We start from the raw sequence: 16102 nt of genomic DNA, 5'->3' as shown, positions 1-16102 counted from the left end.
ATCCACGAGAGCACACGTTTGAGTGTTTCCCTCCTAAAGACACTAAACCACCAGAGCTGCTGTCGCTGGTTAAGGTTGGTAACAGGTTTAACATCTTGTCCAGAACCAATGACTGCACGGACGTAAATGGAACTCAGGTCCTACGAGCAAACTAAGGTTCAAAATCAAACTTTCAGAACATTAGTGGGTTAGCTTAGCACCTCAGTCGCCGTCTCTGGGGCATCTGCTGGTCCAGATCCCTCTGCTGCCGCTCCTCTCTGGTCATCCCTTTGTAGTTGGATGTTAGGCCAAAGATGGGGCGGGACCACTCATCTGGAGGGAAGATCAATGACACTGATTAAAAAACCCACTCATAGCAAAGATGGTGCTTCAAATTCTTCACGGTTTCATCCTTCTGGAAACACATTCAGTGTTTAATGTGATTCTTTAATAAAAACAAAGTGCAGACAAAGGTGGACCTCAGAGGCACCACTGGAGGGTTCTTAAAGGTCGGGGTCATAGGTCAAGAGGTGCACATGAACTCAATCACCCCATCATCAAGACAATCCACCACAGAGGACGTCATCCCGAGAGTTCAACATCATCAAGCTTTAAATCTGGTCTTTTACCAAGTTACAAATGAAGAAGAATAAAACCATGAGAAGCAGCAGCTGCTTCAGGACTTTCTGCAGCTCTGAACCCGTCCATCAGACTCCCTGACCCTGGCCTCATCACGTGCACGTACTGATGAGTTTGAGTGCCAGGTCCTTGTTGTTTCGTGACTCTTTGGGGTGTTTGTACAGAAACATGACGGCCCGTCCGATCCCGCTGTGCTTAAGTGTCTCCTGACTCACGCTGGGTAGCTGAAGACATAACACAGGATCAGAGTTTAGTTGAACATTTAAACACAGCAGCTGGACAGAGACTTGTGTTCTGATGTGGACTGACCTCCTGCAGGATCCTGAGCAGCTCCTCCCTGATCCTCAGAGCCGGCAGGGATTTATCTGGCAACGGGCTGATCCACTCTTTAATGGCAGACATCACGCCGCTGTCAATAAACGTCTCCTTCAAGTCTTGTCTGAGGGATAAGAGACACAGCAGCACAGTTAGCTCTTAGCATTAGCATCTTGCTAGCAATAGCCTCATGCTCAGGCAGTAGTTCCATTACTCTGGTCACTCTGTGGACCCTGTACTGTTTGTGGATTATGAGCTGCAACATATGTTACTGCATGTTCTGACAATTCTGTGTCACGGGGGGGGGGCTGTTTTGATTTGGTGCTGTATAAATAAACATATGTGGATGTGAAGAGAAGTGAAAAGTCATCTCAAAATGTGAAAACAAAGGAAAAAAAAAAAGCCTTACTTCTTCAGGTGCATAACGACGGTGGGCAGCAGAGTGAGCTTTTTCAGTGCCGGTTTCTTCTGACTGTTCAGGGTTCGATCCTCCTGCAAAACCAACAGCCAATCAAGAAAACAAACATGGTGTCAGCTGGACATGAGCTGGAACAAGCTGCATCTTAAACGTTTGTCAGTGTTGAGGCTTTTATTGTGAAGGGCAAACCTCTGCAGCCTCATTCATCTTTGTGATCATGGCGCTGACCACGTCATCTGCGTCGCTAATGAACGTGCCTCCGTCACGGTGCCGCCGCTTCCTGCTGTTCATGGCTTTCCTCCGGGCAAGCATCATGTCAAAGTCTGACATGAAACTGGTGCTGAACATCAAAATCCAAAGCCCAAAATCAGACTTTAGAAAAGTTTAACAACAAAAATGAACAAAACCACAGATGAGAGGAATCAGGATTATGACACGTTTAATGTGTTTACCCAGCATGCACTTGGGATGGGGAGTCTAGCCGCTAAATGACATCAATGATCTACAGTCCAGCAGCAGTGAGACAGGAAGGTGCAGATTCACAGTGACAGCAGAACACAAACACTTCAGTTACTCGTGTTGTTCTGTGTCACATTCAGATAAAATGGTGTCATTTAAAGTTGGTGTGTTGATGCTGAACATTTTTAAATGCCCAAAGGACAGCAGCACTTTTTATAATCACCTCATCACTTTGATTTCTTTCATAGTGAAAAATATATTTTCCTTTAACTCCTGACATTTTTACTTTATGATGTCACAAAGGTTTCAGGGGGTTAAAAGTCCTTTGACAGCTGGTGGATTTTTTTTTTTTGTCTCTTCCACTCAGAGTACATTAAATCCACGTGACTGGACTTACTCCTGACCGCCGCGGCCCACCCCCTCATCAGAGTCAGACTCCTCTTCCACCTCCTGCTGCTTCTCCTTCAGCTCCTTTTTATCTCCTTCCAGGTCCTCCTGGTTGAAACCCTGTGAGAGAAGTTCTGAGTGTTTATTAGTTTGCATTCAAAAGGTCTGCACCACACAGCAGAAATTAAAAGTGACAATGTCGCCACCTAGTGGCTGATTGTGGTGATGATATCAAATTCTTTCATACAAGCCAATAACATATAAAGGAGTCATAACACGGTGGAAACACTTGTTCATGGACAACCACAGGGCTGGCATTGAGGCAATATGGCTAAACCTGAAACTAATTAGTCGAGGGGCTTGGGGCCACCTAGGTCCCCAATAGGGTCCAGGGGCAAAGCCCTAGGCTGGGGGCTGCGATTTTAGGCCTTTTCAAACCTGTTTGGAAAGCTCTCAGGAACATTCCATGTTAAAGATTTTAAACAATCATTACCATCTTTGAGGTCAAGTGGTTTGTGTTTTACAATGCAGTTTTCTAAAGCAAAAATAAAATAACCACAAACAAAAATTGGGCACAGCTTCCCCTAACATCTGCAGGTTTTGACTACATCATGGGTTAAAGCAATACATTTTCATCTGACTGAAAGTTTTTCCTGGCAAAAAAAAAAAAAAAATCAATGCCAGCAATTCCCTAAAATGTGGTGTAGTGGGGCCACACACTTTTTTCCTCTATAAATACAATAAACACATTATCCAGCATACAAATCTATTCTAATTAGCCTCTAAGGAGAGACAGACAAATCATAAAAAGAATGCAAAACTTGAACATAAAGGTACATAAAAGAGTGGTGGGGGGAGGGGTGTAGTCTTGATTCTGGGGGGTCTGGGGGTGCTCCCCTAGAACATTTTTTATAGACCAAGTCAAATTTTGTGTATTCTGGTGAATTTTAATGAGTATGGAGCCCTCTGAAACAAATAAAACTCACTTCAATCTGTGAAGTAAAAACACAGTATTGATTATGTGGGGGTCTGGGGGACCTCCCCCTTATCTTGCCCCTGTTCTGTGGAATGATCTCCCTGCATCAATTAAACAGTCAGATTCTGTGGAGATTTTCAAGTCCAGACTTAAGACGCACTTATTTTCCCTTTCATATGGCTAGCATACTGGCATAGCATAGTTCTTCGCATTTTACCCTTTTTAATTCAATTTATTAGTAAACGCAGCGTGCCGCGGCCTCAACTTTATCTAAATTCTGGGTCTTAGTGAAGTTTAGGGCTAGTAGCTGGCGATCACCTTAGTATTTCTTCTGTTCTTCTTGTTGTTTAATGCTGACAAATTATACTGTTATTTTTTGTCTTTCTGATGCCTGATTCTGTTTTTTTCTCTCTGTTTAAGGTGCAGCTCCATCCAGAGGTGGGTGTGGTATTTGTGCTGGAGACGCTCCTGTCCTGTGCACCAGCAGCATTTCCTGTATATTTGTTTAGTGAAAATAGGGTCACCCCTTTCAGTGAGAAGTTTATTATATGGCTACAACGCTACACGCGCTCAGATTGGCTGATTTCATTTGCTACAAACCAGAAAAAAAAAAAAAAAACACGAATAGAAAAACCAAGTCGGACAGCATCAGGAAAAAAAAAAAAAAAAAAAAACACACACACACAGATTCAAAGTTTACCAGCTGGCAACCGGACCATGTGTTAGCAAGTTCTTCATGGAGGTGAAGCCTACAGCTCTGACCATGAACCGTCAGCAGCTTTCATAGTCGGATACAACCCCTGGCAAAAATTATGTAATCACCGGCCCCGGAGGATGTTCATTCAGTTGATTAATTTTGTGGAAAAAAAGCAGATCACAGACATGACACAAAACTAAAGTAATTTCAAATGGTAACTTTCTGGCTTTAAGAAACATTGATTTGCACAGGTGTTCAAATACTTATTTGCAGCAGTAACATACAAATAAGTTATTTAAAAAAAAAAAAAAAAAAAAAAAAAAAATCATACACTGCAATTTCTGGAATTTTTTTTTTTAGATTATGTCTCTCACAGTGGACATGCACCTAAGATGAAAATTTCAGACCCCTCCATGATTTCAAAGTGGGAGAACTTGCAAAATCGCAGGGTGTTCACTTATTTTCCTCACTGTAATATTATATATATATATATATATATATATATATATATATATATAAAATAAATAAATTATTAACCTTGCTTGCTCAGTTAATAATCCTTTAATATCATTACAGAGGTTTTCAAGCAAACGATCGCTGCACTTAAAAAAAAAAAAAAAATGCCAAGGGAAGAAGAAGAAAAGGAAGGAAAAAGGTGTCTTTCTCTGGTGATAATTTCAAAAGATAAGTATCGAATTTCAACTGAAGCTGGTGGATAAAATGAGAAGAGATCAGTGTCTCACTCACCGTGAACTCCTCCTCCTCGTCTCCAGACTCTCCAAATATGTCTGCGATCATTTTCCTAAAACAATCAAAAGGTCACAGCAGCTAATGACGTATTCAAGAAAATAAAAATAAAAGCAGCAGAAAAATCTATGAAAACCTTTCAAAGGTGTCAGACTTAAAAAAGAAAGAAACAAACTAAATTAACTGTCTAAATCAAACTCAGGAAAATGATGCTGGTTCTGAGGAAACTGGACCAAGACGTGTGCAGAACTCACTCTTCATTGTCTCCAGAATCACTGTCACTGCCAAATAGCGCCTTCTCATCCTTGCTGCCTGCCAAGACCTTTGACCTCTCATCATCGTCCTCGCTTTCAGAGCCAAGTTCTCTCAGTTTGGCTGCCAGACTCTGATCAGGACCTCCGGAGTCTCCGTCACTGTCCGAGTTCTCATCGTCTGAAACGGCACGACTCCTCTTCACTGCACCAAGAACAGACTCGGTAAATATTACATATTTTTCACCAGTCAGAAGTCACCCCGTGTCTCAAAGACAGATGGTTCAGGAAAAAAAAAAAAAACACGGCGTCACAGGCAACGCATCCTGATAAATACGTGCCTGTCACTTTAAACAGAAAGGACCTGCTGCTAGTCCTCTCCTCCTCCATCCAACAGACAGAGGCCCCACCCCAGCATCTGTCCTCAGGGACTGACGCACTTTGAATCATGTTCCTGCTGTCAAAGTCTCGTGCACGACGGCTCTCGGGCATTCTGAGCCCTTTCTGCAGACTCTGGCTCAGGAAGGACCCACAGTTCATAGTGCTGTGACACCAAACACCGTACGTGTCACAATGCAGCCACAGACCCACAACCAACAACACAGCTCCCACCCCCCAAAGAAATAAATAAAGACACACGCACACACACAAAAAATGGGCATATTGAGTGCACATCCATCCATCCATCCATTTTCTTCTGCTTTATCCGGAGTCGGGTCGCGGGGGCAGCAGCTCAAGCAAAGCCGCCCAGACCTCCCGATCCACACACCTCCCCCAGCTCCTCTGGGGGAACCCCAAGGCGTTCCCAAGCCAGCCGAGAGATGTAGTCCCTCCAGCGTGTCCTGGGTCTTCCCCGGGGCCTCCTCCCAATGGGACGTGCCCGGAACACCTCTCCAGCGAGGCGTCCAGGGGGCATCCGGAAAAGATGCCCAAGCCACCTCAACTGACTCCTTTTGACGTGGAGGAGCAGCGGCTTGACTCCAAGCTCCTCTCGAGTGACCGAGCTCCTCACCCTATCTCTAAGGGAGCGCCCAGCCACCCTGCGGAGGAAACTCCTCTCAGCCGCTTGTACTCGCGATGTCATTCTTTCGGTCATGAGCCAAATCTCATGACCATAGGTGAGGATCGGAACGTAGACCGATCGGTAAATCGAGAGCTTTGCCCCCCTACTCAGCTCTTCTCACCACGACGGTCCAATACAGCGACCGCATCACTGCAGATGCTGCACCAATCCGTCTATCGATTTCACGCTCCATCCATCCCTCACTCGTGAACAAGACCCCGAGATACTTAAACTCCTCCACTTGAGGCAAGGACACTCCACCGACCTGAAGAGGGCAAAGCACCTTTTTCCGGTCGAGAACCATGGCCTCGGGTTTGGAGGTGCTGATTTTCATCCCGGACGCTTCACAGTCGGCTGCAAACCGCCCCAGTGCACGCTAAACATCCTGATTTGACGAAGCCAACAGAACCACATCGTCCACAAACAGCAGAGACGAGATTCTGTGGTTCCCAAACCAGACCCCCTCTACACCCTGGCTGTGCCTAGAAATTCTGTCCATAAAAATAATGAACAGAACCGGTGACAAAGGGCAGCCCTGGCGGAGGCCAACGTGCACTGGAAACAGGTTTGACTTACTACCGGTAATGTGAACCAAGCTCCTGCTCTGGTCGTACAGGGACCGGATATCCCTTAGCAAAGGACCCCGGACCCCGTACTCCCGGAGCACCCCCCACAGGGTACCCCGAGGGACACGGTCGAACGCCTTCTCCAGATCCACAAAACACATGTGGACTGGTTGGGCGAACTCCCATGAACCCTCGAGCACCCGATGGAGCGTGTAGAGCTGGTCGAGTGTGCCGCGACCAGGACGAAAACCACACTGCTCCTCCTGAATCCGAGGTTCGACCATCGGTCGAATTTTCCTCTCCGGTACTCTGGAATAGACCTTACCGGGGAGGCTGAGGAGTGTGATCCCCCTGCAGTTGGAACACACCCTCCGGTCCCCCTTCTTAAACAGAGGGACCACCACCCCGGTCTGCCAATCCAGAAGCACTGTCCCCGATCGCCACGCGATGTTGCAGAGGCGTGTCAGCCAAGACAGTCCCACAACATCCAGAGACTTAAGGTACTCAGGACAGATTTCATCCACCACAGGAGCCTTGCCACTGAGGAGCTTTCTAACCACCTTGGTGACTTGGCCTGGGTAATGGATGAGTCCGCCTCTGAGTCCCCAGTCTCTGCTTCCTCTTCGGAAGACGTGATGATGGGATTGAGGAGATCCTCGAAGTACTCCTTCCACCGCCCGACAACATCCCCAGTCAGGGTCAACAGCTCCCCACCCACACCGTAAACAGTGATGGTGGAGAGCTGCTTCCGCCTCCTGAGGCGTCGGACGGTTTGCTAGAATCTCTTCAAAAGGCCGACCGATAGTCCTCCTCCATGGTCTCCCCGAAGGAGAGGCCATGGAGGAGGACTATGGAGGAGGAGGAGGCACCCATCTATTGAGTGCACACACGTGTCTAAATTTCCAAATAAGGTTAAAAAACCACACTTATTCTGTACTAGACACAATTTGTTCATCAATTAGTCATTTAAATTTCTGCTTATTGTTGCTGATTTGGAGGGAAAAAAGAAGAGTAAATTAATTATTGAATAATTAGATCTTGTCCACTCTGTAAGAGCCAGAAACATGTTTTAATGGTCGACCAATTATCAGCACCAATAACCGATAATCAGCCGACACCTCGCTGAAATCAGGGATTTGAACCCTCAGAAATTAACTAATGAATAACACATAACAGTAAGAAATGCGACCTCATTTTGGCAGCACAATGTGTCCCATTTTTAACCCTTACAGTCCGTTTCACTCAGTTTCCAGGTGAGGCTATGAAGGTTCAGGGGTCAGAGGCCACTGTGGGTCTGGCTCACACAGTAAAAAGCTGCTGGTTTCAAGCTGATTGCCTCCAGTCCCAGACAGAGTCTGAAGTCACCTCTGGGCAATTTGATAAATCGTGCTCTGGTTAACGAGATTAACTCGTTTACCTGGTTTGTCAATTTCAATTTTCATTTATATAGCGCCAAATCACAAAAAAGTTGCCTCAAGGCGCTTCACACAAGTTAGGTCTAACCTTACTAACCCCCAGAGCAAGAACAGAGGGGACAGTGGTAAGGAAGAAACCTCAAGCAGACCAGACTGAACGGGGTTGAACCTCTGCTTGGGCCATGATACAGACACAAATTACAGAACAATTCACAAAACAAATATACAGGAAATGTTGCCGGTCCAGAGGACAGGAGGGTTACAGGAACAGACACCACACCCATCTCTGGATGGAGCTGCACCTTAAACAAATAGAGAGAAAAAAAAAAACAAACAGAATCAGGCATCAGAAAGACAAGAAATACAGTATAATTTGTCAGCATTAAACAACAAGAAAAACTGAAGAAATACTAAGGTGATCACCGGCCACAAGCCCTAAGCTTCACTATGCCAGTATGCTAGCCATACGAAAGGGAAAATAAGTGCGTCTTAAAGGAGACCTGCATTGAAAAAAATGCAGTCAGATTTTTTGAACAAAAAATGACTTACATTTACACATAAGATCCTTCTAAATGTAGTAAAGTAAATCTGCAAGCTCAGATCTGTCATTCAATGGAGAAATCTTCATTTGAAAATGACAAATTTACAGCTAACATATAGCCCTCCGCAAACTGTCCCTCTCATCATGGACGCTGCCGAGACGTCACAGGCAAGACCCTCTCCCAGCATGCATTGCGCCAATTGTAATTTGTGGATTTACATCAGTTTGCATCTGCACCTTTTTCTTGTCTTATACAGAAGGATCTACTTTTTTTTAAAACTTCATATTGTCTTGCGGCACGTCTGGTGAGTACACATTTCTTTTATTTGTGCCTGAAAATTATTTTGGGGGACTTTTTCATACGCCCGTTTGATTGAGTGGTGTCGCAATGAAAATCTGTCTTTCGCCTCCGGTACCATCGCGGGATATGGAAGCGAGACCCGCAAAGAATCCAAGTCATTAAAAATATATAAACCTCTCTCAGCGTCCATGGAGCTCTGGGGCTCCGATTGCCGAGACGTGCGTTGCTGTGGATTTTGCCGCAAGAAGTCTGTCCTTGCAGCAACAGGTGTACCGGCCGCTTCGCATTAAAACAGCGAGCGTAGCGGAGGCAGAGAGCGGGAGAGGAAGAACGGCGCCCGCTGTCGATGTCGTTGCTGATCTGAGCACACAGATCTGTATCTCACATTCATTGCAGCTTACTTTTGGATGTTGAAACCAGGACGTGTATAAGTAACATTACTAACAGATAAAATCAATTTCAATGCGGGATCAGACTGAAGGCGGGAGCGCGTCTTGTCCCTGACGTCATGGAAATTATACGGCTGTACAAACTGTTTTCACAGAGGGCTAAATTTTAGCTGCAAATTTGTCATTTTTAAACGAAGATTTCTCCGCTGAATTACAAATTTGGGCTTACAGATTTACTTTACTGCATTCACAAGGGTCTTATAAATACATATCAGCTATTTCTTTCTGAAATCTGACCACATTTATTTCAATGCAGGTCTACAGAATCTTACCTCTGTCAGACACCTCCTCTTCCTCACTGTCTGACAGGATGGCCTTCTTCCTCTTCACTGGAAACAAAAACAAATCAAAACCCATCAAATGTCTGCTGAGAACACCCCAAGGTTAATAAACTTTGGAAAATTAGCATCAGCTCATCCAAAGTCCAGCACTTTATTAAACTGATCAGATATTAAGCCAGATACTTCTGCTGTGTCCTCCAAACTGTCCCCGCTGTAGGACAGGAGACATCGTCCTGCCAGTAAACAGCTGCACCTTCAGATGGTGAGAGTTAAAGGATGCTGTGTCCCATCTCAGACAGAATTTTCTTTTTAAACAAATTCACTTCAAATTGCAATTATCAGCAAGTGCATTTGCATTTATATCAGACTGAAAGTATGACAGTGTGCAGGTGACATTAAAATTAACTGACAGGCAAAATGGAAGTTAATTCCACTCATAATGTTCTTTCCAAAATAAATTAATAATAAAAGCAAAGTAACACCATGCTACAATACCCTCGGCCGTATGAGCACTGTCTTCATAATTTGCAGTGTGTATTATATATATACATACATATATATACATACATATATATATATACACACACACACACACACACACACACACACACATATATGGAACAACGGCATTAGGGCATTATAGTGTTATCAGAGGACCGTTATGCTACTGCTCTCACAGTTTTCTAAAATGCAGTCAGGCTGTTTGTACTGAACTGCCCGCTCGCCCCTCCAACGCCGACAGACAGCCTCAGTGAAACAGTAAAGTGTGGAAAAACTGATTTAGAAAGTTTGTCATCCAGGATTTCATCTTTAAAAGAGCAGATTTACTCCTTTACTTCTTCCAGTTACTTCTTGCAGAAGTTTTTTCCCTTTTCTTTTTATTATTGTTGTTTTTGCACCAATGACACCAGATCAAATTACTTGTATGTGAGAACTTACTTTGCAATAAAACTGATTCTGATTTGACAATCAAACTAGTCCAAATTTAGCTCTTGTTCAAACAAGACAATTTGGGGTTATATTGTTATTTTTAAATAAGTATGGAATTCCACTCAGAAATGTTGAAGAAAAAACTAAACAGTTAACACACAAAACAAATCCACTGTGCTGTCTGGAGGCTGTTGGCAGGAAGCTGGAATGAAATCTGGACTAATTTCTGATGTGATTTTTTTTTTTTTTTTTTTTTTCGCTGCACTGAGGACGTACACAGTCTTTTTCTGGTAGTACACACTCGCACAAGCGCCGACCAGGTTGCATGTGTACACGGGTGTTGGGGACAACGGCTCTCCCAAGACTGAGCGAACTGACGCTGCTAATTCTTCTCAGGCACACACACACACACACACACACCAAATCCACTGTGCTGTCTGGCGGCTGTTAGCAGGAAGAAAGAATTAAAAGTTGACTCATTTCTGATGTGATTTTTTTTTTTTCTGCTGCACTGAGGGCGTACACAGTCAACTGACCAGGTCGTGCACGCATGCATGGGGGACAACGACACGATTTGATTAATCTAACTGACGCTGCTAATTCTTGTAACATACACACAAAATCCACTGCACTGTAAGCCCTCTGGATGCATGAAGAGTTGTTCACATGAAACGGAACATGATTTTTGGCTGGACTGAGGAACTACACAAATTTTTTTTTTTTTTTTATGGAAGCCCAAAATTAGTGCACAGCATCACTGGACTACACGTTACAATTTGGACTTCAGCAGCAGTGGAACACCAAAATGTAAGTCCCTTTTCTGTTGTTTATAAATTAATAAAATATCAAATGACAAAAGTCTATTTTAGCCATTATATAAAACAAATAATGAATGTTTTAATGAATACAATGGATGCCTCCGCGATCATTTTTCTAAATACCTAATTGGAAACAGGTGAGTGTCATGATTGGGTACATCAATGTGTAAAGGATCTTACCGTGTGGGCTCAGGAACACTTTAGAAAACCATTGTCAGTTAACACAGTTCGTCGCTACATCTACAAGTGCAAGTTAAAACTCTACCATGCAAAGCGAAAGCCATACATCAACAACATGCAGAAACGCCGCCGCCTTCTCTGGGCCTGAGCTCATTTGAAATGGACAGACACAAAGTGGAAAAGTGTGCTGTGGTCTGATGAGTCCACATTTCATATTGTTTTTGGAAATCATGGACATCATGTCCTCCAGACAAAAGAGGAAAAAGACCATCCAGATTGTTACCAGTGCAAAGTTCAAAAGCCAGCATCTGTGATGGTATGGGGGTGTGTTAGTGCCCATGACATGGACAACTTACACATCTGTGATGGCACCATCAATGCTGAAAGGTACATCCAGGTTTAAGAGCAACACATGCTGCCATCCAAGCAACGTCTTTTTCAGGGCCGTCCCTGCTCATTTCAGAAAGACAATGCCAAGCCACATTCTGCACGTGTTACAACAGCGTGGCTTCATAGTAAAAGAGTGCAGGTACTAGACTGGCCTGCCTGCAGTCCAGAACTGTCGCCCAATGAAAATGTGTGGCGCATTATGAACTGCTTTAAAGAAAAGTGTGAACATTTTATTGTGTTTTAAAACTTTGTGGCGCAAATGCAAACACCAAACTCTTATAAAGAGTAGAGGTGCACCGATCAGGATTTTTTAGGCCGATCACCGAACTTTTGATCAGCCGATACCGATCAAGTACATATTTGGATCATGCCCAAAATAAGAATATAGGTCTAATGTATAGGACTATTTTTGCATTACGACTTAATGATGAAAACAAAAAACATGCATTCAAATAAAGACACTAGAATAAACTGCCAACTTTTGTTTTATTACACTGACTTTGTTCTACCAGCAAGCTTTTTTTCCATGTTTCATGTTGCTCAGGTTACAGCCTACAGAACGTTGAGAATGTAAAATACAGCCCTCATTCTATGGGGTTAAAACTGCCTCATTAATATTTGTAAATGCACACAGGGTGATCTACAAATAATCATTGATTTGCAAAATGTGTTCAGATATCCACAAATGCAAATTTCATATTTATAACTTGTAAATTGGTCTTTGCAAATAATGTTGTATTTGCAAATATAAAACTTAATTTGTAAAAAAAAAAAAAAAAAAAAAAAAAAAAATTACATTTGTAAAACTGGAAATTGTATTTGTGAATTGAGTTTCAGCATTTGTGGATCACAATTACATACATTCATCACTTTCCTCTGTGATGTAATTTTGAGACATTCCTTTTGTGAAATCCACAGATCCACAAACAAATGCCTACTGATTCACAAATACACACTCACGCACAGTGGATACCCACTAGATGGCAGTGTGGTTCCATTCATTACACAGCAGTCTATTTAGATCTCTCAGAGCCATTTGACTCATTTTGACTTCTGATATGAGCTGGACAGACATGGACTACATTAGATGATGGCGACTGCTCTCCTTGTCCGTCCAGCTCATATCAGAAGTCAAAAAGAGTTTACGTCAGAGAGGAAAGCAAAAACAAAAATAAACAAAACTGTGTTTCGCTTTGAAGTTATTAATTCCGACTGGACTCTATCATTCTAACTTGACTCGTCAGAGAGCCGCGCAGCGTTTGGAGCTGTGTGAACAGAACGGAGGACGATTCTCATTTCTTTCTCGCAACAAGACAGGAGTCCCAGTTAGTAACTTTAATCCGCACAAACATGACTCACGATTGACATATTCAGGGATGAAAGTGGTGAAAAACAAAAAAAGCTGAAACCCAAAATTACCCCCCAACACCACCCACACAAAAATGATTGAATTCTAGAAGCTCTGAAATGCAATCTGGGACTATTCCAGACAATAAACTGCAGTGAGTGCAGCATCCATTTAGTGAGGAAAAAACCAAACTTTCCTTATTCAGATTCATTCCAGTAGTATTCTGCTCTTACTAGGATGCAGCAGTTTTCTAGTTTGGCAGATAGTTCTGGAGGAAATCATTGAAGAAATTAACAAACTGAAAATATGGTTTGACCGAAACAAACTGTCATTAAACTTAAATAAGACAGGGATGAAATGGAGGTGTAAGAGTCACTAGGTGTTCACAGGAAACACTTATTTATTTCTGTATGTATGTATGTATTTATTTATGTATGTTCATTGTTAGTTGCTTTTATATTTTTTCTGTTGTGTTTCTATTCAGGTTCTTTTTGTCTCTTTCTCTAAAATTGTATATAATAAGCATTAGATTATTAATATACAACCCCTGGCAATAATTATGGAATCACTGGCCTCGGAGGATGTTCATTCTGTTGCTTAATTTTGTAGAAAAAAAGCAGATCACAGACATGACACAAAACTAAAGTCATTTCAAATGGCAACTTTCTGGCTTTAAGAAACACTATAAGAAATCAAGAAAAAAAATTGTGGCAGTCAGTAACGGTTACTTTTTTAGACCAAGCAGAGGGAAAAAATATGGAATGACTCAATTCTGAGGAAACAATTATGGAATCACCCTGTAAATTTTCATCCCCAAAACTAACACCTGCATCAAATCAGATCTGCTCGTTAGTCTGCATGTAAAAAGGAGTGATCACACCTTGGAGAGCTGTTGCACCAAGTGAACTGACATGAATCATGGCTCCAACACGAGAGATGTCAACTGAAACAAAGGAGAGGATTATCAAACTCTTAAAAGAGAGTAAATCATCATGCAATGTTGCAAAAGATGTTGGTTGTTCACAATCAGCTGTGTCTAAACTCTGGACCAAATACAAACAACATGGGAAGGTTGTTAAAGGCAAACATACTGGTAGACCAAGGAAGACATCAAAGCGTCAAGACAGAAAACTTAAAGCAATATGTCTCAAAAATCGAAAATGCACAACAAAACAAATGAGGAACGAATGGAAGGAAACTGGAGTCAACGTCTGTGACCAAACTGTAAGAAACCGCCAAAAGGAAATGGGATTTACATACATAAAAGCTAAACGAAAGCCATCATTAACACCTAAACAGAAAAAAACAAGGTTACAATGGACTAAGGAAAAGCAATCGTGGACTGTGGATGACTGGATGAAAGTCATATTCAGTGATGAATCTCGAATCTGCATTGGGCAAGGTGATGATGCTGGAACTTTTGTTTGGTGCCTTTCCAATGAGATTTATAAAGATGACTGCCTGAAGAGAACATGTAAATTTCCACCGTCATTGATGATATGGGGCTGCATGTCAGGTAAAGGCACTGGGGAGATGGCTGTCATTACATCATCAATAAATGCACAAGTTTACGTTGATATTTTGGACACTTTTCTTATCCCATCAATTGAAAGGATGTTTGGGGATGATGAAATCATTTTTCAAAATGATAATGCATCTTGCCATAGAGCAAATACTGTGAAAACATTCCTTGCAAAAAGACACATAGGGTAAATGTCATGGCCTGCAAATAGTCCGGATCTTAATCCAATTGAAAATCTTTGGTGGAAGTTGAAGAAAATGGTCCATGACAAGGCTCCAACCTGCAAAGCTGATCTGGCAACAGCAATCAGAGAAAGTTGGAGCCAGATTGATGAAGAGTACTGTTTGTCACTCATTAAGTCCATGCCTCAGAGACTGCAAGCTGTTATAAAAGCCAGAGGTGGTGCAACAAAATACTAGTGATGTGTTGGAGCATTCTTTTGTTTTTCATGATTCCATAATTTTTTCCTCAGAATTGAGTGAATCCATATCTGATACACAGTCCTAAGATTTCCAAGATGGCGCCGTTGTATGTGGCCTGCCATCGGCACTCGCTTCTTTTAGTGTCGTTTTTATCAATCAATCAATCAATTTTTTTATATAGCGCCAAATCACAACAAACAGTTGCCCCAAGGCGCTTTATATTGTAAGGTAAGGCCATACAATAATTATGTAAAACCCCAACGGTCAAAACGACCCCCTGTGAGCAAGCACTTGGCTACAGTGGGAAGGAAAAACTCCCTTTTAACAGGAAGAAACCTCCAGCAGAACCAGGCTCAGGGAGGGGCAGTCTTCTGCTGGGACTGGTTGGGGCTGAGGGAAAGAACCAGGAAAAAGACATGCTGTGGAGGGGAGCAGAGATCGATCACTGATGATTAAATGCAGAGTGGTGCATACAGAGCAAAAAGAGAAAGAAACAATGCATCATGGGAACCCCCCAGCAGTCTAAGTCTATAGCAGCATAACTAAGGGATGGTTCAGGGTCACCTGATCCAGCCCTAACTATAAGCTTTAGCAAAAAGGAAAGTTTTAAGCCTAATCTTAAAAGTAGAGAGGGTGTCTGTCTCCCTGATCCGAATTGAGAGCTGGTTCCACAGGAGAGGAGCCTGAAAGCTGAAGGCTCTGCCTCCCATTCTACTCTTACAAACCCTAGGAACTACAAGTAAGCCTGCAGTCTGAGAGCGAAGCGCTCTATTGGGGTGATATGGTACTATGAGGTCCCTAAGATAAGATGGGACCTGATTATTCAAAACCTTATAAGTAAGAAGAAGAATTTTAAATTCTATTCTAGAATTAACAGGAAGCCAATGAAGAGAGGCCAATATGGGTGAGATATGCTCTCTCCTAGTCCCCGTCAGTACTCTAGCTGCAGCATTTTGAATTAACTGAAGGCTTTTTAGGGAACTTTTAGGACAACCTGATAATAATGAA

General features: G+C 42.7%; 1 protein-coding gene across 2 annotated transcripts in view; it reads right to left on the bottom strand.

The window, feature by feature from the left end:
- Nucleotides 1–16102, bottom strand: part of LOC117509336 (protein IWS1 homolog) — a 70372-nt gene that overhangs the window by 39876 nt on the left and 14394 nt on the right. The window contains exons 5-13 of one of the 2 annotated variants that reach the window (XM_034168993.1): nucleotides 9476–9532; nucleotides 4872–5073; nucleotides 4618–4672; nucleotides 2208–2317; nucleotides 1541–1691; nucleotides 1343–1425; nucleotides 928–1057; nucleotides 725–842; nucleotides 201–312 (exon numbers count right to left, since the gene is read on the bottom strand). In XM_034168993.1, the coding sequence (XP_034024884.1) occupies nucleotides 201–312; nucleotides 725–842; nucleotides 928–1057; nucleotides 1343–1425; nucleotides 1541–1691; nucleotides 2208–2317; nucleotides 4618–4672; nucleotides 4872–5073; nucleotides 9476–9532 (1018 nt within the window). Of the gene's footprint in view, nucleotides 1–200; nucleotides 313–724; nucleotides 843–927; nucleotides 1058–1342; nucleotides 1426–1540; nucleotides 1692–2207; nucleotides 2318–4617; nucleotides 4673–4871; nucleotides 5078–9475; nucleotides 9533–16102 lie in introns of both variants that reach the window. The other variant, XM_034168994.1, reaches the window with a different exon arrangement.

Source organism: Thalassophryne amazonica, chromosome 4, assembly GCF_902500255.1.
Source record: "Thalassophryne amazonica chromosome 4, fThaAma1.1, whole genome shotgun sequence".
Lineage (NCBI taxonomy): Eukaryota > Metazoa > Chordata > Actinopteri > Batrachoidiformes > Batrachoididae > Thalassophryne > Thalassophryne amazonica.
Note: the sequence above shows the minus strand (reverse complement) of the source record. Positions and strands in the feature narration are given on the sequence as shown.